This window comes from Podarcis erhardii, assembly GCF_964252035.2.
Source record: "Podarcis erhardii genome assembly, chromosome: 13".
In the NCBI taxonomy this organism is placed as follows: Eukaryota; Metazoa; Chordata; class Lepidosauria; order Squamata; family Lacertidae; genus Podarcis; species Podarcis erhardii.
In genome coordinates, this window is record NC_138502.1 from 14,089,315 (window position 1) to 14,112,469 (window position 23,155).

Sequence of the window (23,155 nt, forward strand, 5' to 3'; positions counted from 1 at the left end):
TGGGACGCGTGTGCGAGGGAAACCATGGTTCCCAGGATTCTTATTGGGGGTGGGCTTGAGATGCGTGTCGGCAGCTTCTAGCGCTTTTGTTGCGCCCTCCAGGGCTGGGTTTCTTTCTCCTTTGGGGGATGTTCTTACTAATTCCCGAACCACAAAGGGCTGGAGGAACTCCTTCACCGAGTCCCCCGGTAAGTTTTGTGACGCAACAAGTATTATTATTATTTTTTAACATACAGTGGTACCTCGGGTTAAGTACTTAATTTGTTCCGGAGGTCCGTTCTTAACCAGAGATTGTTCTTAACCTGAAGCATCACTTTAGCTAATGGGGCCTCCTGCTGCTGCCGCGCCGCTGCTGCACAATTTCTGTTCTCATCCTGAAGCAAAGTTCTTAACTTGAAGCACTATTTCTGGGTTAGCGGAGTCTGTAACCTGAAGTGTATGTAACCTGAAGCGTATGTAACCTGAGGTAACACTGTACAAGCATATCTCTGCATGTGATTGCAACAGGTAAAATCTTCTCTCTAACCAGATTCAACAGCCACGCGCTGCACATTCTGTGTTAGAATAGGTAATTGGCTCAGTTATTCCAATGATTAATATTCCATTTCTGCACCCACATCCTGTCCCCTGGCAGGTCTCAGACAAGAATTCAAGACCTCTGCATCCTCCCTGAAATGATGTGAGGAGGGGAGAGAGGCGTATCCTCAGCATCCTACAGAGCTGGAGGGAGTTTTGTAGGCCATGTGGCCTGAGGCACAAAATCTAGCCATACAGCATGTTCAGCAGGTGGCTGTCAAGACTCTGCCTGAAAACCTCCAAATGAAGGAGCTCCTCACCCCAGGAACTGGCTCCATGAAACCATAGGATAAATTCACAAAGTCTCCTGCAGACATTAATCAAAACAAGTCCAGGTATGTATTTTAGGGCACTGTTTTGTGAAGTATTCTCTGCATTTCCCCCATGCTTTTTGAAACTCTTGTCTAGTGTGATCTCTAATTGCCTCTGTTAATCTAGCCAGTCCAATATACTCTAACAGTTTGTCTTGCCAGTCCTTTTTTGTTGGCACAGTTTCTTTTTTCCAGTTTTTAGCAATTTGTGGATATTTAAGTTATAATTAGAAAAATCTTAATAATTATTCATAAACAGAAGAAATACGGTAAATAAGGAGGCCAGATACAGGATAAAGGAGGTCTTTTATTTGGTTGTTTGTATTGTTGTATGTTATGCTCATTGTATGTTATGTTCATGTTTAATGAGGGTGGATTTCTGTATTGGGGGTGGGAGGTTTATGTTACGTTGTAAATAAAATTCCAATAAAAATTAAAAAGAAAAGAAAAGAAAAGAAACCATAGGATAAATCACCAGATAAAACTCTTCCTGCAGCTTCCTGCAAATGCCAAGCTGCATAAGCGACCAGGTGATTTTCTGCAGGAACCCACAAGCCCAAAGGTCATGTATGTATGAATTCATGCCAAACCTTTCTCCACCTTGCTCTCAACAAGGAAGAGATCACCGCCCTTCAGTGCATTATACTGCTTATAATGTTTAATCTTGTTTACAGTAACATGCCTGAAACTCTCATGCATCAGCAAACTTTATTATCTGGATTGGTAGGCATAAAACTAAAGTTCAACTCCTCTCCTCCCGATTTTTATGGCAAGGAAAAAAACCACGTATAAAATATAAACTGTTAACAGACACCAAAGAGAGGGGTGGATTTGGACTTCCGGATTGGAGAATTTACTACTAGGCTGCATGCTTAAGATGGATAAAAGACTGGGTTGTGCTAGACAAAACAGAGATTCTAGACTTGGCAGGATGGAACAACCGCTTTGGATGGCATGCCTATTTAATTTATGATAAAGGGGCAGTAAATAGGGACATCCTGAACCACATAGTCAGGAAGTCTCTATATAAAGTGTGGGCAAATTACCGATGGTTCTTAGAACCTAAAATACCATGGTGGTTATCCCCACTAGAAGTATTGGCAGTGAAAAGAGTAAATATGGAAAAGGGCTGGCCAACATATCAACAGTTACTAATAAAAGAGCACAGTGAGATAAAAATAAGACCCTATGAAGAGGTTAAGAACTGTTGTAACAGCTGGCTACAATATCACCAGTTATTGCATATCTTCAACCAAGATAAAAAAATAGGATTTGAACAAAAAACATCAAAATTACAAAGTGAACTTCCGCAACCAAAGAGGAAAATAATATTAAAAATATACAGCTTGCTCCTTGAATGGGAAGTGAAAGATGAGGTAATAAAAGAACCAATGATAAAATGGTCACAAGAGCTGGGCCAGACAATTCATTTAGACAGATGGGAAAGATTATGGAAAATGGATGTAAATTTTACAGTGTCCTATTGGATTAAGGAAAATATAATGAAGATATTTTACTGCTGGTACCTCACCCCAGTGAAACTATAAAAAAGGTATAAAAAACAATCAAATCTCTGTTGGAGATGCAAACCAGAGGTGAGGACAATGTATCATATGTAGTGGGGGTGCAAAGTGGTGAAACAATTCTGGATTATGATACATGAAGAGTTTAAAAAGATATTTAGGAGTTCAATCTTTAAAAAACCAGAGGCATTTTTGCTGGGTTTAGTATCAAGTGACATTCCTAAGGATAAAAGGAATGTATTCCTTTATGCAACGTTGGCAGCCAGAATTGTAGTGGCAAAAAACTGGAAAACTGATAAAATACCAGAATTATTAGACTGGAGAATCAAATTTCTTGAATTCGCGGAGATGGCAAAATTAACAACATCAGTTAGAGGCTACTCTAATAAAAAAATTAATAAAGAGTGGGAATGCATTAAGGAATACATGAAAAAAGTCGGTGCTGGAGCTTAAAAAATAATATGCAAAAGTTTAAAAGGCGCAAGGAGATAGGATTAAGGATGGAATAACAAATAATGTGAATAACACAACAATAACAAAAATAATAGTAGGTAAAGAAGATCGCACACGGGTGGAGGAAAGTACTGAGGAGGGAGGTGAAGGGATTAATTGAAACTGTTAAAGATTGGTATAGGATTTAAGAGATTTAAATTTCCATAAAGATTCTATAAGGAAAGCAGAAAGCAGCAAAAATATCAAGTAAAGGTATTGGAGAGGAGATCAGTGTACAGTGGACGCTCGGGTTGTGAACGTGATCCGTGCGGGATGCACGTTTGCAACCGGCAGCATTCGCAACCCACGTCTGCGCACACTCGGGTTGCGATTCGGCGCTTCTGCGCATGCGCGACAGTAACCTGTTCTGGTACTTCCGGGTTTCAGGGGTCTGCAACCTGAAAAAACACAACCTGAAGCGACTGTAACCCAAGGTATGACTGTAAATGGAAACATGAGGTTTTGTTACATATGATTTTATTTTGGAGTTGTCTGTTTATTTTGGAGTTGTTTGTTGTAAAGAATGTATATTATGTGAATAAAATAATAAAGGGGGGAAATAAAAAATCAAAATCAAACTAAAGTTCAAAGAACAGGTTCATATCCTCTCATAAATTAGTACAGGGGAAGGCATGAGAAAGCAGGGGATGCGAACCAGAGAAATATATGGAGCTAAGCCTGGCAGGACAGCTTACTCTATGGTCTTAACCCCTTCATGCATTAATTAGTGTCAGGCATGTAAGGGGGTGTATAGGGTATTGGGGAAGGGTAGTATCTCTGGTGGACGACACATCACGCTCCTTCGGGGGTAGTTTGCCCATCTTTTGTCCCTACCCTGCACTCTACTCTCATTTGTGGCTCCTTCAAGCATACGATAGTGGCCACACTCCAGGAAACAGCTTTGACTGGCTGGCTAAACCAGGTGAGGGTAGCTTAGGGTCTCAAACCCTCAGTGAGTTAGGTACTTCCCCTGCACGTGAAGACAGGTTCTGACAGCTTAAGCGGATAAGACCAATAGCGGATCCAATGGTCAAGAAGGCAGTTTTTGCACATGCTGTAGACGGAAGTGAGGGGTAGATTTGGCTTGTAAACCTGGGAAGGTAGCCCATCTAGGAAAAGGAAAACTCTGGTCCTAAACTCCACTGCTTTGCGAGATATATTCAGGAGAAGAAATGGCTAAGGAGTAAACACTACACAAATCCAGAGTGGAGTCCCTAGGATGGCTGGATGGCACCTTGTATGCCTCCTTCTGGCAACTCCTGTAGCCAAGCTGGTGCCAGACGTATTGCTCTGCTTTTCTTTGCACTGTCAGCATTTTCATTCTCTCCCATTGCTGGATGTGTGGTTGTTACATCAAATGTCTATGTTTACATTCCATGCTTGGAAAGTGTGGGAAACGGAAGCCAGTCCTATCTCTTCCGTTGTATTGTATTCTCTCTCTCTCTCTCTCTCGGAAAAGATGCGAGAGGGATGGCATGATTTCATTCTCCTGTATATATTAGTTAATAAACTTAGATGCCACACCTCACAGCTGTTCGAGTGTACACATGTCTTCGGATATGTGTTGCTGCTGCACACCGGGACTGAAGAATTATGATCATCCTGTGCTGCGTCCAGAAGGAAGACGCCTGGAGAGGCTTCTCAGTTTGGGGACTGTCATATCGGGGTTCCGATATCGGTTATGGGCCCAGATCATCAGTGAGGCTGAGGGGTGTGTGTCTTGTCATCTGGGCAGCCCAGTACCTCCATGCACACTGACCAGGCTTGTGCCCTGGGAAGGTCACTTCAGTGCTGCTAACACAGTGGTTTGACACCCAGAGGTGCACTCCATTGTCTCTTGGGACAGACGGATGCCAAGAACAACAATGCATGTCAGCTATATGAGGCTGATTTATCCCACAGATTTAGCCTACCAAGACCCAGGAAGTGGCCTGCCAAATTCCTTAGCTCCTACCCTGAGCATCCAGGGTTTATTTCAGTTACAGTCCAATAATAGCCTCATTAAAACAATGCCAAATTACTTTTTTAAAATAATATTTTTATTAGATAATAATTTCTATTAGTTCAAGTAGATAAATAGGTACTGCTGCAGTGGGAAGGTACCGTAAATGGTGTTTCCATGCACTCTGGCTTTCGCCATGGTCCTCCAGGCACCAGTAGCTGGCCACATGACCTGGAAAGCTGTCTGTGGAGAAACGCTGGCTCCCTTGGCCTGAAAGCAAGATGAGCGCCACACCCCAAAGTTTCCGTTGACTGAACTTAACAGTCCATGGGTTCTTTACCTTTTACCTTACCGTGGTATAAAGTTTTCCACCCCCACAGGTCCCATGAAGAGATGATTGGAATCAATCTCCCTCCACTCACAGGGGGGCGTGGGGCTGGGGCAGGTGACACTCCATTTGCCCTACCTCACAGCAAATTCCATAAGCTGGGACTCCTCCTTTATCACCTAGTGAGGCTGAGGAGCCTCTTTGCCTCATCCCTGCAGTTGATGGCATTGAGCACATCAACCGTCACCTGCACAGCATAATCCTCCGTGTAGAAACCCAGCAGGAGTCGGCTCAGTTCCATGGCATTCGCTTTCTCCAGTGGCCCTCGGGGGATGTTGTCAAAGCTCTCTGCAATAGGGAACTCATTGAGCTTGAACTTGAACCTGTTGAGATCATCCTCCCTCAGGTTCTCCAGGGTGGACTCCAAATGGTCTCTGGTGGTCTTCTTCATCGCTCTGCATTGTTGCCCCCCAGAGGCAGGGAAAAGCAGGCACAAAACAAGAGAAGCTCAGCAAAGGGACTTCAGACTATTTGGAGGTGCTGCGATAACTTCTGCAACTTAGATCAGCACAGAGGGAGCAGGAAGAGCTGTAGCCGGAGAGGGTTCTAAAGCTTGGAGAGCCATCTTTGATTGCTGAGCAGCAAAACACCTTAAAGGGCAGCTCTCCTGCCTACTCTTTAAGGATTGCAAAGCAACAGTGCTAGCATGGGTGGAACTTGCATGCAGAGTACAAGGCAACATGTCTAGCCCTCTCCACACTAGTGCAGGGAGTGGGGTGGGAGAGGCACCATGCACATCTGTTTCTGTGTGAGAATGTACTATTAACTCCCAACTTACACAGATTTCACTTATGTGTGTATGTGACCCCCAAGCCAAGGAGATAAGTTACTAACCAACCCTTTGAAGACATCTGAAGGCAGTCTTGTATAGGGAAGTTTCTTAATATTTTATGTTTTGTTATGTTTTTATATATGCTAGAAGCCACTCAGAGTGAATGGGGAAACCCAGTCAAATGGGTGGGATATTATTATTATTATTGACACCCCTATTTTCACTGGATAAACACTGGAGGTATGCAATTGCAGCTTTATGTGCTTGGCCTTGGTGGGATCCCACTGAGATCCCACTGAGCGCATGCAGAGCCCATGCAAGAGTTTTCCAGAACCCAGTAAGCAATGCAAAAAGCAAAAAAGTACTTTCTGCGACAGGAAAGCCCTGTGCAAAAAGAGTTTTTAAGCTCTCCACCTTGCTTACTTGGCTCTGGGAGAATCTCACACAGGCTCTGGTGGCTCTGGTGAGATCTCACACTGGCTCAGAGCAAACCAGCTGAAGTCTACAGTGCACCATGATGAGATTGACTGAGAAGGAGGAACTAAGAGTAATTTGCACTAAGCTTTTTCAGTTAGCTTTAGGTAACTTTCTGTAACTATTATTTAAAGATATTGTAACCCCATTAAGGCAAATGTGAATAAGTCTTCAATAAACAGTAACGTACCACCCCCACACCCCCCAAAAAATCTGCTGCCTGCCAGACGCAGCTGCCTCATTATGCCTAATGGCAGGACGGGATCTTATTGGGGAAACGGAGTGTGAGAGAAAGGTTTAAGCCCTACCTGCTTTCCCCACCATGTCCTGAGTCAGTTCTTCTGGGTGATGCATTGGTCAGGCAAGAGTCTGGAAAGAAGAGAGAGTGTGGATATGTACCAGGCAGGCAGGGACCTTTGAGAAGATGAATGATCATGGTGGGAGATGAACCCAGGACTTCCAAATATCATTTAAATTGCTCCTCAGTCTTCCCCAGTCATGTTCCCAAAAATAGGCACCAACTATAGGGGGCTCTGGGGGCCCAGCCCCCACAGAAATAATTGTGGGTGCTTGGCACCTGCAGTGTGGGCTCCGACACGACTTCCGGTACCAACTGGAAGTTGCGCCAGAGGTCTCCCAAGGCTTTGTACGTGATCTCCAAGGCTCCGCAAAGCCTCGGAGATCACGTTCGAGGTCCTGCCACGCCTTCTGATGTGACTTCCAGGTGATGTTGATGTAACCTGGGGCCCAAGTTGGTGCCTCTGATCCCAAGTGTGTGACTGAAGGGAGTTGAAAACTAGCAAGTAAACAATGGCTGGGAAAGAAAGTCAGAAATGAAGAAGCACTTCCAATGTGAAGAATTTGCAGAGGAATTTTGGCAGGCATTGCAGTGACCAATCTATTCAGAAAAATCCTGTGCTTATCTGTGCTGGGAGTTGTAAGGAGACCCTTAATGATCGAGTTCACAAGATTCTCTATGACTATTGAGGTGATATAAAGTGGACTTTAAATGTATGGTGCACTGCTAGAAGCCTACTGTGGCTGACCACCCCACATGATGACCCCTAATCTCTCATGTTCTCCAGAAATCCGATGATATAGGGAAGTTTTTAATGTGTGATGTTTTACTGTGTTTGATGTTTTAATTTGTTGGAAGCTGTTTATTCTTATTGTTATCTTCATGTGACACCAAAAATAGTCCATAAAGCCAAGCCAACTCATGTCTATTTCAGAATGTTACAATTCCCGTTGCTGTACCATGTATCTAGTACCATATCACCAGCCACTCTTGTGCTCCCATTGGGAGGAAGAGAGGGATACAGGTTAAGCAAAAGGAAATAAGTCATTAAAACCTGCTGACCTTGTGTTGAATTCATCTCATCTGAACTTAACTCCTCTGAAAGACAACAGGAAAAAGACAGTCAGACAGGGAATGGTCCTTTTTCATTCTGCCTCCCAAGCCACAATCAGACTTGTGGTCCTCCACTGAAAAAAAACCTCACCTCGTTTCACATGAGCCTTCCAAACAAGCTTATTTGTGTGCTTCTCTATCAGACGGAAGTTGAACTTGTCTTGTATTTGCTCAGCAGACAGTTCTAGGTACTGCTGCAGCTTCTCTGCATCCAGGTATTGAAACTCCAGTTCCTGTGGGAAAGAATGAAACCTATGTAGATGTGAATAGGGCTTAGTATAGCACCCAGTTCTAAGGGAGTCAAATTAAAGGGTAGAGAAAGATCCTAGTATAGTTTCTCCCATTCTGGGTTCTCCCCCGGCAAAACCTTTTTTCTTTGTTTCTCACCTCAGGACAGACAGTGACATCATTTGTCTCCACGAAGAAGTGAGAGCCAATCGTTAGAGGTCTCAGGGTCCGAGGGGGTTTCTCTATTCTGTGTGAAGGACAATTTACTTCATGTTCATCAACTGCCTGTGACGGACAAACAATGTCACTTTTGAGACATACAAAGAGGGCACCAAACTGCTAAAAGCTGGATCCCTACCTCTGCTTTGGCATTCTCACAGCACATAAATATTGAGGCTATGAATATTGTGCATTTGGAAGTGAGAGGTTGAAATAAAAATTGCCCAGTGTGAAAATATGTTTCAAAATCTTTACTATCAGAACTTGATCTAAAATAAACTTTCAACAATGATGTTACATTATAGTTGCATACTAATATCATGTGCTGATCCCAGCACAGGTAAAAATATCTTAGAAATATAAACATCTTCATTCAGAGCTGAAATCAAAGCTCTACCTCTCCCATTCCAGCCTTCACTAGCCTGAGGCTGCATTCTAGAGAGAGAATCATACATCCTTTCTCTTTGGTGCTTTCAGACACAGAGCTAATTCACACCACCAAAATGGAGACCTGTAACGGAATACCTCGTGATCTAAGTTAAACACCTCGTGACAGAGTGGTAGAGATACATTCTCACTAATCATTAACTGTTAGGCACTCTGCAGCTCAGTAGAAGTTTCCATAACATGTTGCGCTTTTAGTACTACACATACAGAGTTATTTTCCATTTCAATGTACAATTAAACAATTATACTTAACAATACAGCCACCTCTCCTGATGAGACAACCCAGGAAACCATAGAAGGCATTACACTTTGATCAAAACATAGGACAGTATTCTGAGGAGCAGTTGAAATTGAGAAGGCAACTTATCCCTCATGTGCCAACTTTGCAATCCAGAAGCAACATTTCCCTCATGAGTTCTTGGAGAAAGCTCCTAGTAAATACCAAGCCAATTCCTAAACAAAGTAAGATGAATTTCTTCATTGCTAAATACATTTATTTTGAAGGAATCTCCATTAACTTCAGAGAAGGCTGAGTGTACTTAGAAATAGTAGCATAAGGACAATTTGTTTTCACAATTCAGTGACAATGCTGTTGTCTATGGAACCAGGAATGGCATTTGCCCTCTGGAAAGGAGGTTGCCTAGCATTGGAAATGTCACTTTTAAACATCACTACTGGTGCAAACCAAAGTAACTCAGTGAAGGGCAACTACTAATCTCTCTAAGGCCATGTTGATGTTGACGAGCAGTTTGGTAAATTAGTTCATGAACCATGACACACTCTGATGCATAATTTTGCATAGCTACTCTGTCAGGCTTCCTATGTTCAGGCAAATGATCCAGGCTGTCTGGAATACCAATCAGTTGGAGAATCCTGATTACCTTTCTCACAGAAGAGTCATTGGGTAGGAGGTATAGGTGAAATGTTGGTGCCTTCAATCGAAGCATTTGATAGAGCAGTGCCACAGTGTGGACCTTAATCTTTCGCTTAAACCATGACTTTTTGAAAATGGCTCCACGGGGAGAGAAGGTAGGATTTTCCAACACAACATGATATGGTCCCACTCTGTCTGGCCTCTCCAGTACCATCCCTTCTTCAACAAAGTGAGCAATATGGACTTGGGAACTGTCTTCACCTGAAAAGGAGCACAAAGGAATAATAAAGAAACCTGTCACAAGTGGGAAAGGGTGAACTTGAGTCTGGGTGACAAAACCCATCACCCTCCCTGTTAATGCAAGCATTTATTGTGTTGTTGTCATCATCATCGTCATAATCTAAGGTCCCCCCCCCCCCCGTATCCTTACAGGCAGTGTCCTCTCAAGGCAGCTCACAAAGAAAATATAGAAATCATAGGAAATAAATAGCAGAGTTAAAATTGCAAAATTGAAACCAAGTACAAAAGATAGGTAAGTGAGCACTATTGATACATAGAACCAACACTGCTGGCCCCATAGCATTCCTGATCCATTATTCTTGCTAAGGATTCTACCTATTTTGGTCGTACTATTGGAAGCCTTTGTTTCCTAGCATACCTTCAAGACACAGAAAATGAGGGAAGTGAACAGCTGACACAGCCTCCACTGGATCCACTTGAATGTTGAGCAGAGGGCCAGCAACATGCCACTCCTCGGTGGTCTGTCCTTCCAGGTGCTTAGGCCACGAATCAAAGTGGTAGGTTATGGTCACAGCTTCTTTCACCTCACATATGAGATCCGTATCTAAACAATAGAAGGAGCCAGCCTTTGTGAAGCGCACTCTGAATGGCACAAAGGGAAAGATGAAAGGGGAAGTAGGTTGAACATGGATAAAGAGAATTTCTATTGTTCTAATTTACTATACTTTTCCATCTATTAGATGCCCCTGTGTATAAGGGACCCCCCCCCCATTTTGGGGGACTCAGTTTTGAGAAAATGAGGGGAGATGGCCCAAAGTTGTTGAGTCTCTCCCCCCCCCCCACGCAGCTGTGGGCAGGAAACACTCCCTAGATCATTTCCTGTGCGCAGGTACCAAGTGTTTCCCTCGTGCAGCAGCACCAGGGGAAGTTGTGCTCCAGCCAGCCAGCGCCCCCACATCGCTCCCTGCTCGCTGTGGCATTGGGAGAAGCTGCACGCCACCAGCCAACACCCCCAGATCGCTCCCAGACAGGGGCGCCGACTTATAAAAAATATTGGGGGGGCCCACACCGGGGTCCTGCCCTGGGAAATTTTCTAAGAGCCGCTCCCGGCCCGTTGCTGCTGCTGCCGCCCGCCTCGTGGCCCCCTCGCCAGCTGAGGGAGGGAGAGAGACCGAGAAGGAGAGAGATGCGTGGTGGGCAAGGCAAGTGCCCGCCGCGCCTCGCCTCCCACCGCCCCTCGTGCTGGCCGCCCCCTCCCCTCCTTTCCCCTTGCGCTCGCTCGCTCGCCCTCCTCACCCCAGCTCTTGGCCGTTCGCCCCAGGAACTCGCCGCTGTTGGCGGTTGTAGATGAACCTCCGCCACTCGGCCATAGACTGGCTGAAGGGCTTCTCCTCCTTGGCCATAGCGAGCGAGAGAGAGAGAGAGAGGCTGGAAAGAGAGAGGGAGCTCGGCGGTTCGCGGGCGGCGGTTTTTCCCCTGCCGAAACAACAGCGGCTCCTCAGAACCGCTAAGTAACTCTCCCTCAGGCGCCCGGCGGGAGAGCAGAAGAGAGGAAAAGGAAAGAGGGGCTGGGCCAGTCGCACGCACCGAGCAAAACTACTCGCACCGCCTCTTTTACTACCGTAATAATTATTTGTTTTAACTCATTACTGAATGTATTTTAAAAGGTAACTATCGTCAAACAAGGAAAATAAAAAATACCAACATAATTTTGTGATTTTACAAAGCATAATATAATAATTTTCTTAAATTATTGGGGGGGGGCAGAGCCCCCCCAAACGAATTTTTGAGGGGGCTCGGGCCCCCTCAGGCCCCATGGAGTCGGCGCCTATGCTCCCTGCTCGCTGTGGCATTGGGAGAAGCTGCACGCCACCAGCCAACACCCCCAGATCGCTCCCCATGAACAGCAGCATCTCCCCCCATGCCACTATCCGTGTATTGGGTGACCCCAGTTTTTTGACATATTTTTGTTCAAAAAACCTCATCCAGTACATAGAAAAATATGGTATGTTTTTTTGCAGGAGATGCTTCATATACTGAATTAGAAGTTGAAACTTTTAGGGAAGGAAACCTCCTGGGCAAGCATCATTCTACACACTCAGCATTATTCCATGGAGAAGCAGGTTTGCTGTGAGGCTGCCCAGTGAGTAAGAAAACTAGGTGGACTTGATAACTCTCATGGTCCCTTCCAACTCTACAATTCTATAGTTATAGTCTATGATGCTACCCATATCTTCAAAGTGGATAAACAACTGGATATGTGCAACAGAATTGCTCCAGAGTAATGTTTTTCCCCCAACTGTGTTCCAAGAAACCTAGAAGCTCCTCATTGAAGAAATCAGTGAGAACTTGCCCATCATGACTGATCTTTCATTGCAATGTGCAGGTCTCTAGTGTAATTGGATACATTTTAGAAAACACCACCATGTGTGATGACTATGAGATCAACATATACCAAATGTGTTCCATGGTCTCTGACTCCCAAAAGGAAACAGTTCAAAAAGATCACTCACCTGTATTTTTCATGGCCCTTTTCCGAGTCCCAAAACACCTCTGGTCTCATTTTTTCTGGAAGATCCTGTAACACAGCAATCGTTAATATGGCTGCCAGACCTTTTGTCCTATCTGAAAACAGAGGATTTTTGTCTAAGACCCCTGCAGCCACACCAAGGAGCACTGCTTAAAGCCAAACCCACAACTACACAAAAGGCTGATGTTCTCATTAGGTCAACTGGGTGCAGAGCTTAGAGGCATGCAGTACTGACCTTTCTCACCTCACATATGAGATCTGTGTCACAGCAACAGAAGAAGCCAGCCTCAGTGGAGCCCACTCTGAATGGCAAAAAGGAAAGATGAAAGGGGAATCAGGTAGAACATAAATCGGGATAACTTCCTCCACTGGTCTAATTGATATTTTGGCAGGAGATGCTTCACATGCTGATTAAAGGAGGTAAAAAATTGATAGAAGGATATCTCCTGGTGAAGCACAACTGAAGAACAACTGCTATGAGGCCACCCAATAAATAAAAAAGGTGTTTTTTTCTTATACTGAGCTGTTTTTAAAATGGTGTCTTAAAACAGAGCAAAGCAAGCTGGTGAAAGAAACTACTAATCTTCTGTTTACCTGTGTGTTGATGATACTAGAATGCCAGGGAAATTTATCATACTCAGTAACCATGGTAAGAGTTCTGTAACCCATGTACCCATTTAGCTCTAACCACTGGACCAAAAAGCAAACTGTTTTAAAGTGATGGGGAGGAGCCAGTTCTAATAAGGGAAACAGCCACTATCACATCTAGTTTGGGCCGTGGTAGCTGTAACAGCTCGTTGCATGTTATTTAAATAGGAAAGTTCTGGTGAAAAGCCCGAAACATATATGTACATTGATTGATTGATTGATTGATTGATTGATTGATTGATATTTTTTTTTTACCCAGGCTTTACCATTAGCTCCCAGGGTAGGTTATGTGGGATGTAACATAAGCAGTCAAGTACAACACTTCCTGTTTGCCCAGAGTGGACATGCGGGGGGGGGGTGTTACTCCAGCCAGGAGGACTTCCTGTCAAACCTGGTCTGGAGCTTCCTCCCCCTGCATGTGACCAGGTAAATGGGTATGACCCTGGGAGACCCCATAAAAGGGCTAGTCATGCAGCCATCTCCCCCCCTTCTTTTTGTTATTCTTCTTTTGATGCTGATACTGATGTACTTTGCTGTCTGCTGGCTCTCAGCCAGCAGCACAAGGGGCTCATTCCCATATGGGATGAACTCAAACTCTGTTCTGTAACTACAAGCTTAAGCCTGCCTTCAAGGATCCAACTGTGAACTGGAAATTATGATAACAACAACAACAACAACAACAACAATATTTATTACGGCCATAGGCCCATACAGGTAAAAACAACACATAAATAACAGCTTGTGCACGTGGGAAAAAAACAGCTGCTAAAACACCACTATAAGGAAATTATGATAAGTATAGAGTACATAAGATCTTTACAAACCACATAGTAAGAAATTCCCTGTTTAGAGTTTGGGGAAAATATAAAAGACTCTATATTGGATATCGCCAGTCAAAGCAAACATGGTAAAAAAGAAGAACATGAAAGGAAACTGGATAACATATAATTCTTTATTGTTAGAAGAGGACGGCCAAATTAAATTTAGAAAATATGAGGAGATAAAAGACCAGCTTTATGGTTGGTTGGAATACCGTCAAATATACAAAATATTTAAACAAGATAAAAAGACTTGATTTGATAATCAGCCCTCTTAACAGAATTAATAAATAATAAAATCAGAGTAATTTCGAGAATATATCAACTCTTCCTGGAATGGAAGGTTAAGGAGGTGATGGTTAAGGCAACAATGATTAGATAGGCACAGGACATTGGACGTCCAATAATGATGGCCAAATGGGAAGAGCTTTGGAGAACAAATATGAAATTTACAGTGTGTTATAACATCAAAAAAAATACGTTAAAGATGCAGCACAGGTGGTACCTCACCCCCTCAAGACTATCGAAGATGTATAAAAATTTAGCGAATACTTGTTGGAGGTATGGTGGGAGTAATGGCGACATGTATCATACGTGGTGGACATGTAGGAAGATCAAAGTATTCTGGGGCTTAATTTACGAGGAGTTGAAAAAAAAATGTTTGGAATAACTTTTTTAAAAAGACCAGAGGCATTTCTGTTAAGCCTTGTTGGCAGGGACATCCCGATGGCCTTTAGGAAGGTATTCTTATATGCAACAGCCGCAGCTCGGACTTTGGTGGCAAAGGGGTGGAAGGAACAAGAAGCCCTGACAATAACGGACTGGCATTACAAGCTACAAGAATTTGCTGAAATGGCACAGTTAACAAATACCCTGAGAGGCAATTCAAAACAAAAAATTACGTAAAAGTGGGATAGGTATAAAACATATGTTAAAAAATACAGTAATGCTTCGCTATCTATGCTAGCATTTGATTGACGTTGGAGCGAGAATGAGTTGAGAAATAAGACTAAAAGCACATATTGATGTAGGAATGTATTAGATAAAATGTAAAGAAATATACAATAATAAGAGTACATTCATTTGTAAAAAAGGAATATACAACGGAATAGACAGGAAGTCTAGTGTGTTGGTATGTATATGATCTTTTGGGGGGGGAATTGTTTTTGTTTTTTCCTCTTTGTTCTTTCTTTCTTTTTGTTTTATTTTCTTTCTAGGTAAACAAAATTTGTATATAATTTTTGTATACATGTTGGAAATTATATTATAGTAAGTCCTGTAATGTAATATGTCAACATTTACCGATGTAATATAAGAATGTTAAATAAAATGCAAATTCAAAAAAGAAGAAGAAAAGAAAAACAAGCAGGTCAGTTCTGTACCTGCCTTGGTCCCAGTTGTCTTTTGTCCTCAGAGGGCCCCTGGTCTGGATCCTCTCACACAGAATGAGGTGGGCAAGTTGCACTTGAGAACATCTGACCATGAAATATCAAAGAATGCAGAAAGCTACTCAAGACTAACAAGAGAACTGTGCACACCTATACTCTGGCTTAGAGATGTGGAAACACAACTCCAATACCTCAACTGAAAAAAAATGGCATGAGTGGTTCTTTTTCTAGTAGGAAAGAACAACAACAACAAAAAAAGATTTTAGGGGAGTGGCAAGAAAGCTTATGAAACGGCAGGGAGGGAGGTAAGGAGACAACTCCCTTCCTTCAAGAAGCTCCTTGGGCCAGTCACTGCCTCATAGCCTAAAGTACCTCATAGGGTTCTTGTGAGGGTAAAATGCAGAGAGGAAAACCATGCATGTCAACTTGAACTCCTTGGGAGAAAGGTGGAATATGACTTAAATCAAATCAATAAAAATATATTTAAGGAGGAGAAACAACAATTCCTCAAAAAATCCAGAGTTCCATATTTTTCACCCTCCTGGAAATAATAAGCAACAGCAATGCTCCAAGGTAATGATTTTCCAGCTGTATTTGAGGGACCCAGGAGTTCCTCAGTGAAGAGATCAGGACTGGTGGGTAAGCTTCCTTGAGACAGAATTTGCCCACCATGGCCAACTGTTCATTGCAACGTGCAGAACATACTGTAGATGTACTCTGTATGTTTTAGGGAGCATCACCATATCTGATGACTGTGAGACCCACAGAAACCAGATGTGCTCTGTGGAACAATTAAATCTAAAAACTGTTCCCTGAATGGAAAAGGTTTGTAAATGTCTGATGGAGACGTCACTCACCTGTGTGCTTCGTTGCCCCTTTCTGAGTCCGAAACCACCTCTGGTTTCATTTTTTCTGGAAGAGCCTATAATGAAACTGTAATCATTTATGTGGATCCCATCTGAAAAGGTGGCATTCTTGTCTGTTTCTAACACCCCTGTGACCACACCAAGGAGCACCACTTGAGGCCAAAGCCACAACTACACACTGCTACAGCTTCTTCTTCACCTGCTGTGCTCTGTATTCATTTTGGCCACAGTAGACTAACCTAGACTGATTCCTGAAGTACAGTGTGTTAGTAAACTGATGATATTAGCATTATTTTTAAAATGTATGTTTAATACAACATTCTTCCTTCTCATTGTAAGATCTCATTACACTGAAACACATTCAATAATATTCATCATCCAGATAAGTAGGGATAACAGCAAAGCAGTATCCTGGAATTTAGAAAATATGCATGTAACCAGGAGTCAAGATGCACTCAGAGAATTATCTTCTGGAGACAGGTGTTCACACACTGACATCTGAAGATGCCTAACATGAGTTGAAAGCGTGTTAATAAAAAATGTTTAAAGCACTGAAAAATATGGGAGTTTAACAGATGGATGACCGCATCAAATGGGCCCTTGTAAACCAGATGTGACTCAAGAGGATTCCACACTAAACTGGAATCACAGCATTACAATTGTGCAGACATGCAATGATCTTATTAGATGGAAAGAGTTTAAGCACTGGAAAATATGGGAGGATTTGAAATGTGACATCAACTGGCCCATAAAATAAGAGCAAGGCAAGACGATTCCTGACTAAATGGAAACAGTGTGACACTCACCATGAGTTATCAGCACAAGGAGCTGTGGGATGTACCATAAGCAGTCAAATACAACATTTCCTGTTTGCCTAGGGTGGACATGCAGGGGAATGTTGGTCCAGCCAGTTGAACTTCCTGTTACACCTGGTCTGGAACATCCTTCCTTTGATTGTGACCAGGTAGGTGGGTGTGACCCTTCCAGACCTAACAAAATGTCCAGCCACGCAGCCACCTTCCTTCTTTTGATGCCTTTTCTTCTCTTGGACTTCACTTCTGGCTCTCAGCAGCAGCATGTGGGATGAGTTCTCATATGGGATGAACTCAAACTCTCTTCTGTAACTCTAAGCTAAAGCCTGCCTTCAGGGATCCAACTGTGAACTGAATGTGAGTAAACTTCTTATTACTTTTAAAAGAAGACTGTTGTGTCTTTATTCTTTTACGAGGGAATCAAAGGGGTCTTGCCATGAATAACAGAACTTAAGAGATTCTAACGAATCTGCAACTAGCTTCCTGCCGTGTAAAGAGGGGAGTGCACTCTGCTGTATGAATAAACGCACTAGTGTGAGTTAGGAAGGATAATATTAAATCAATATATCCTCAAGGACAATATTAAATCAATATATCCTCTCCTGCTACCCACAACATTCCCACAGGAGCCACCTGGTTAGATGCAGCCTTATTTCCTGCTACCAGCCATTAGCAAATATGTAAATAATTACCAAGGATGGGATAAATGCTATCCTTAGGGAACTAGAAATTTAAATTCAGTGGCTTCATGTTAAAAAATATCAATGTGTACCTTATTCCTGTGGGTGAAAAATGCACATCAATAGAGGTCAGCCTCTTACCTCCCTGAGACGCCGGGCACACAGGACACTTCCCCCAGGACCTGCTGGGTTCTCCAGCTTCCTGCTTTCTTCCCACTGTGGCGCTATTTGGCCACCTGCCTTGAATGGAGTTTGATCCAAACCTGTAAAAGGAAGACAATTATTTGCCTGGCATGACTGTTGCAAGGAGGAAGCAAGTTGAACTGCCCTTGAAGTTTAAGTCAAACTCACCATGCCTTGCAGACAGCAAAATCAGAACTGAACCTGGACGTACAATTTCTATGCATTCCAGGAACCTGCAACAAGCTTGCTCCCCTCTTTCCTGGATTATACTCAGCAATTTTTTACTTTTCCTCTTTAAAATTTTCCACATTTTGAAAATGTCTCTGTATTCTTTCAGAGTGATGACATAGCAAAAGCATAGCACGTCTAAAAAAAGTTCAATATCCGCTTCAAGAATTTCCATTAATTGTTTTCTTCCCTTGCAGATCATCTCATCACTAGAGATTGTGGATCTTTCCAATGACCTGTGGCAGAAACATTTATTTTATTTAGGCGACAGAAGGTGGGGAGAGGAGAATTGGAACATAGTTAGGATACAGACTGCTCCCTTACCATAAATGCCAATGAGGGTCCTTTGGCCAACCCCCCAATAATTTTCTTCTGGGGGCATAGCCCTCCCAATATTTTCTCCCCACCACTGCCCACCCACATGCCTTCCTGTCTCCCTCCCTTGGTTTGCTGTCTACCCCCAGCCAACCATCACTCTCTGTTTCTGTTTCACTCTCAGGTATACTGGGCCAAGGCCACCTAGGGTTTTAAAGGTCAGCACCAACACTTTGAATTGTGCTCGGAAACATACTGGGAGCCAATGTAGGTCTTTCAGGACTCGGGGTCTCAGTGACCACTCCCAGTCACCAGTCTAGCTGCCACATTCTGGATTAATTGTTGTTTCCGGGTCACCTTCAAAAGTAGCCCCACATAGAGTGCATTGCAGTAGTCCAAGCAGGAGATAACCAGGTATGCATCACTCAGTAAGACAGTCTGCGGATAGGTAGGGTCTCATCCTGCGTACCAGATGGAGCTGGTAGACAGCTGCCCTGGACACAGAATTGACCTGCGTTTCCATGGACAGCTTTGAGTCCAATATGACCTCCATGTTGCACACCTGGTCCTTCAGGGGCACAGTTACCCCATTCAGGACCAGATAGTCGTCCAAACCGGCCTGCCCCCTGTCTCCCCAAAACAGTACTTCTGTCTTGTCAGGATTCAACCTCAATCTGTTAGCTGCCATCCATCCTCCAACCACCTCCAGACACTTGTTAAATTAGTGCTAAAGCATTTTTGTTTTAAGAAAGGAGAGCTTGCGAACTGACTTGCATTGTTTTAAGAGCAATAGATTTTACATTTGCTTTGGATTGGAAGGGTTAGTTGAGAGGGGGAAAACATTGCTAAAGCTGTAGCTAAAATTGTGGCTTCAGTCAATTATATAAGTACAGAAATTACCCTTTGGTGGCTTTTTCTGATGGAACCAGTTCCTCCAGAGCTTGATTAATTTTTGACGACAAGAATTCAGCTGACCGGTGCCTTGAAACATGCATTTCGCAAAGTCGCTCTGCTGCTAGATATTGAGAAAGTGAGTGCACATCAGAAGTGTTACTGAGTCAAACCCTTGGCCTATTAGAATTGGAGAAGAAGTCAAGATGAAGCTGAACTGTCTCTTCCCAGTTTCACCTGGGCTAGCATTTATCCTGGCATGGGAGTTCTTATCAGGAAAGAGATGGCCATGAAAAGGCCTCCTAGGAGCAACTGCAAACTCATGGGAACCATAGTTTGTAGTGGAATGAGTTTTTTGCTCTATGGTTTAACCCACAGCGCCACCCGCGTCCCGGAAACCAGGTTAGGGACCAATAATTTCTTTAGCTCAATTACCAATTTACCAATGGTTGTATGATGAGACAATATCTCCTGATTGACAGGAGCCCAGCACAGCTGAACTTTGTTTAGTCTTACAGACCTTGAGATCTAAAGGCTCCCCGCTTTGACATGTACCAGGCTTTTGAGCTGTAAATTACTTAATTGAGCTGTAAATTACTTAATTAGATTCAGAAAATGTTTAGGCATATGTGTACCCCTGCACCCTCCCCAAAAAAGCACTGCAAGTAGCCAATAGTTACAAGGTGAAGGTCAGGTGCACTAAAGCTCAGAGTGAGCTCAGGCTTGCAAGAGAGATTAAAAATAATTTTAAAAGGTTTCTCAGGCTATGTTTGAAGCAAGAGGAAGAACAAACAAGTGATAGGTCTCTGCGTGGAGAAGACAGATATGCTATTGAGTGACAGAAAGAAGGCGTAACTGCTTGACACCTCCTTTGCCTCTGTCTTCTCCCAAAAGAAAAGCAATGCTCAACTTGCAACAATAACATAATAAATTTTGTAAGGAGGGAGCTGCAGCCCAAGATAGGAAAAGAGGTGGTCGGGGAACACCTAGCTACTTAAAATGAATTCAAATCACCAGGGCTGATGAGCTGCACCCAAGTGTACTAAAGGAGTTTACAGAAGTAATCTCAGAGCCTCTGACTATAATCGTTGAGAATTCTTGGAGAACAGGTGTATGTTTAGCTTGGAAAAGAGGAGACTGAGAGGAGATATGATAGCCATCTTCAAATATCTAATGGGCTGTCACATGGAGGAGGGAGCATGCTTGTTTTCTCCTGCTCTTGAGGGTAGGACACGAACCAATGGCTTCAAGTTACAAGAAAGGAGATTATGACTACCGGTAAATACCAGGAAGAACTTTCTGACAGACGTTATGGTCTCCTTCCATGGAGGTTTATCAGCAGAGGTTCTAACGAATAATCAACTTGCTTCCTATAAGTTGAAAAGGGTATGTGCTCTGCTATTTATGACTAGCGTGAGGAGGGACCACATCAAAACAATATATCATCTCCAACCTTCCTTAACATTCCCACAATGTCAAGAAGACATACTCAGATTGGCACAGATTTCACACACACACACACACACAAACACACACACAGCCCTGTGCAAGAAGCCTCCTCTCCACCCAGTCCCATCAGACTCAGCCAACGTTCTCCCTTCCAAGTTCCTTACCTTTTCTGGAGAAACTCGGGGGACATTCTGGCAGGGGCTCACAGTCAAAGGCTTTCAGCACCTCTGAGGCCACTTCCACAGCATAGTCCTCATCACAGTATGCAAGAAGCAGTTCTGTGAGCTCCCAAGCGTTTGCCTTCTTCAGCAGTTTCCTGGGGATTCTGACATAGCCTTCCTTGATGGGGAACTTGCTGAGATCCTTCTTGAACTTCTTCAGATCTAACTCCTTCAAGGTATTCAGTGCGGCCAGCAGCCATAAATGTGTAATCTGCACTGTGGTGATTATTGATGTTAGTAGAAATATTGAACAGAAAAATCCAGCACTCCTACATCCCCCTTCTCTTCCTGTTGGAGCACTTTCAGACTGGACTAAGTAGGGACGGCTGTGGATTTGTAGTAGATCACAGGTTTAATCCCTGGAGGATCCAGAAAGGCCTTGGAAAGATTCCTGCCTAAATCCCTGGAACGAACTAGGTGGACCGATTGGCCCAATGTGCTCTAAGGCAGCTTCCCATCCTTCTAGCCTCTCAGGTGATTGAAGGAGCTCAGCCTGGCCCAGAAGAGAGAAACTGATCCAGGAGGGTTTGAAGACTCCCTTAACTTACAGGCCTCTTCTCAGCTATTTGCAGGCTTCTACATTTATTTCCCACCCTGTTTCTGATGTTCCTTCTTCCCTGGTGGGAAGCGGATGCTGTGAAGTGTTTGGCCTCAGGTGCTAACATGTCCTGGGCCAGCCCTGGTTTAGATGGAGGGCAGAGGGGTGTGGGAAGACGCCACCTCACTTTACACAGGGAAGATTTATATCCATCATTCTGCTGATTTCACCCTGCCCCTTTGGCTCTTTTTCCCCGCTCTGGAGGGTAGGACTCCAAGCTGCAAAAAAAAAGAAAAAAAAAAAAGAAGGAGATTCCGACTAAACATTCGGAAAAACCTTCTGGCAGTAAGAGCCGTTCAGCAGTGGAACAGACTCCCACGAGAGATGGTGGACTCTCCTTCCTTGGAGGTTTTTAAGAAGAGGTTGGATGGCTATCTATCTGCCATGGATGCTTTGGTTGAAATCCCTGAATTGCAGGGGGTTGGACTAGATCTCCCTTGGGGTCCCTTCCAACTCTTAGATTCTATGATTCTTTGGTACGTTGCCCAGGACGATATGCGACTCTCCTGCTGGAAAGGTATCCCCACCCAAGGACGAAGGCAACCATGGGAAGGAGCTGAGCTCTCGGTACTGACAGAACCCGCGAGGTGTCAGCACCATCAGCCGGATCGAGCCCCTGCCCCGCTCCCAGTCCCTTACTTAGGCAGGTGATAACCGAGGGATCTTCCACCAGCGGCTTGTAGTCAATTTCCTGCAGCACCAGGGCCGTCACCTCCACAGCATAAGTCTCACCGTAGAAACCAATCAGCAGCTCTACGAGCTGCACAGCATCGGCTTCCTGGAGCAACTCCTCGCGGATTCTTCCGACACCCTCCTTGAATGGGAATCTGAGCAGTTCGCCCTTGAATTTCTCAATGTCCCCCTCCCTCAACTGCAGCAAGGTGTCCTGAAGGAGAAAAGCGGCGGATTGCATATCCCGCATGAGGGCACGCGACGGATTTGTGGAAAAGAAGAACTTCGTCCCCATTGCGCTCATTCTCCGCCAGCCACAGCCCAGCAAATTCCTCGGCCAGAGAAAAACTCAGTAGATCTGGAGACAGCAGCAGGAGACTGGAGGGCGGGGAGGGCGGAAGGGGCGTCTTTCCAGCAGCTCACCTTTCGGGCTCCCCAGCCCAGCCCTGCGTTGGAAGAACTTGGCTGAGCGGTTCTGGGGGAAGACCTCCGAAGGCAGCCCTCCCAAGATTTGCAGGGGCGCTTGGGCTGCAAGACGGGGGTGAAGAGAGCCCGCTCTTGCTCTCCCTTTGCTCAGGATCTGAAGCCGGGAGGAGCACCCCACCCACAGAAAAGGAACCTGTGATTTTGTTCAGGGTGCTGGGATTTGTAGATCTCTCAGAGGTGAACTGTGGTTCCCAGGATTCTTCCTGGGCGTGGGCTTGAAATGCGTGCCTTCTGGCACTTGTGCTGCGCTCCCGGAGGCTAGTTTCTTTTGAGGAGGACTCAGCGCTCCCTTCCAACAAATGCAAAATACCCACCCCGCATGTCAGCCAAGTCATGCCCCACCTTGTAAGGGCTGCTGCTGAGGAGACTGGCACAGAAAAACCAAAGAGCCCACCGGAACATTTTCCAGACACACACACACACACACACACACAGCGTGGCAATCGAACGCACTGGAATAGAACAAAATTAGG

At 44.2% G+C, this 23,155-nt stretch overlaps 1 protein-coding gene across 1 annotated transcript; it reads right to left on the reverse strand.

Annotated features, from left to right (window-relative positions):
- Positions 1-1,174: 1,174 nt before the first annotated feature.
- On the reverse strand, positions 1,175-22,519 carry LOC309326455 (uncharacterized protein). Its single transcript, XM_081835203.1, has 16 exons — positions 22,164-22,519; positions 20,870-21,142; positions 19,266-19,380; positions 17,991-18,286; positions 17,781-17,902; positions 16,139-16,203; positions 12,672-12,729; positions 12,411-12,475; positions 10,316-10,539; positions 9,665-9,918; positions 8,277-8,402; positions 7,981-8,122; positions 7,839-7,874; positions 6,787-6,847; positions 5,250-5,627; positions 1,175-2,632 (listed from the first exon to the last, which is right to left on the reverse strand). Exons 1-15 carry the CDS (start codon positions 22,498-22,500, stop codon positions 5,348-5,350), a joined length of 2,454 nt encoding a protein of 817 aa, XP_081691329.1. The 5' UTR covers positions 22,501-22,519; the 3' UTR covers positions 1,175-2,632; positions 5,250-5,347.
- Positions 22,520-23,155: the final 636 nt, after the last annotated feature.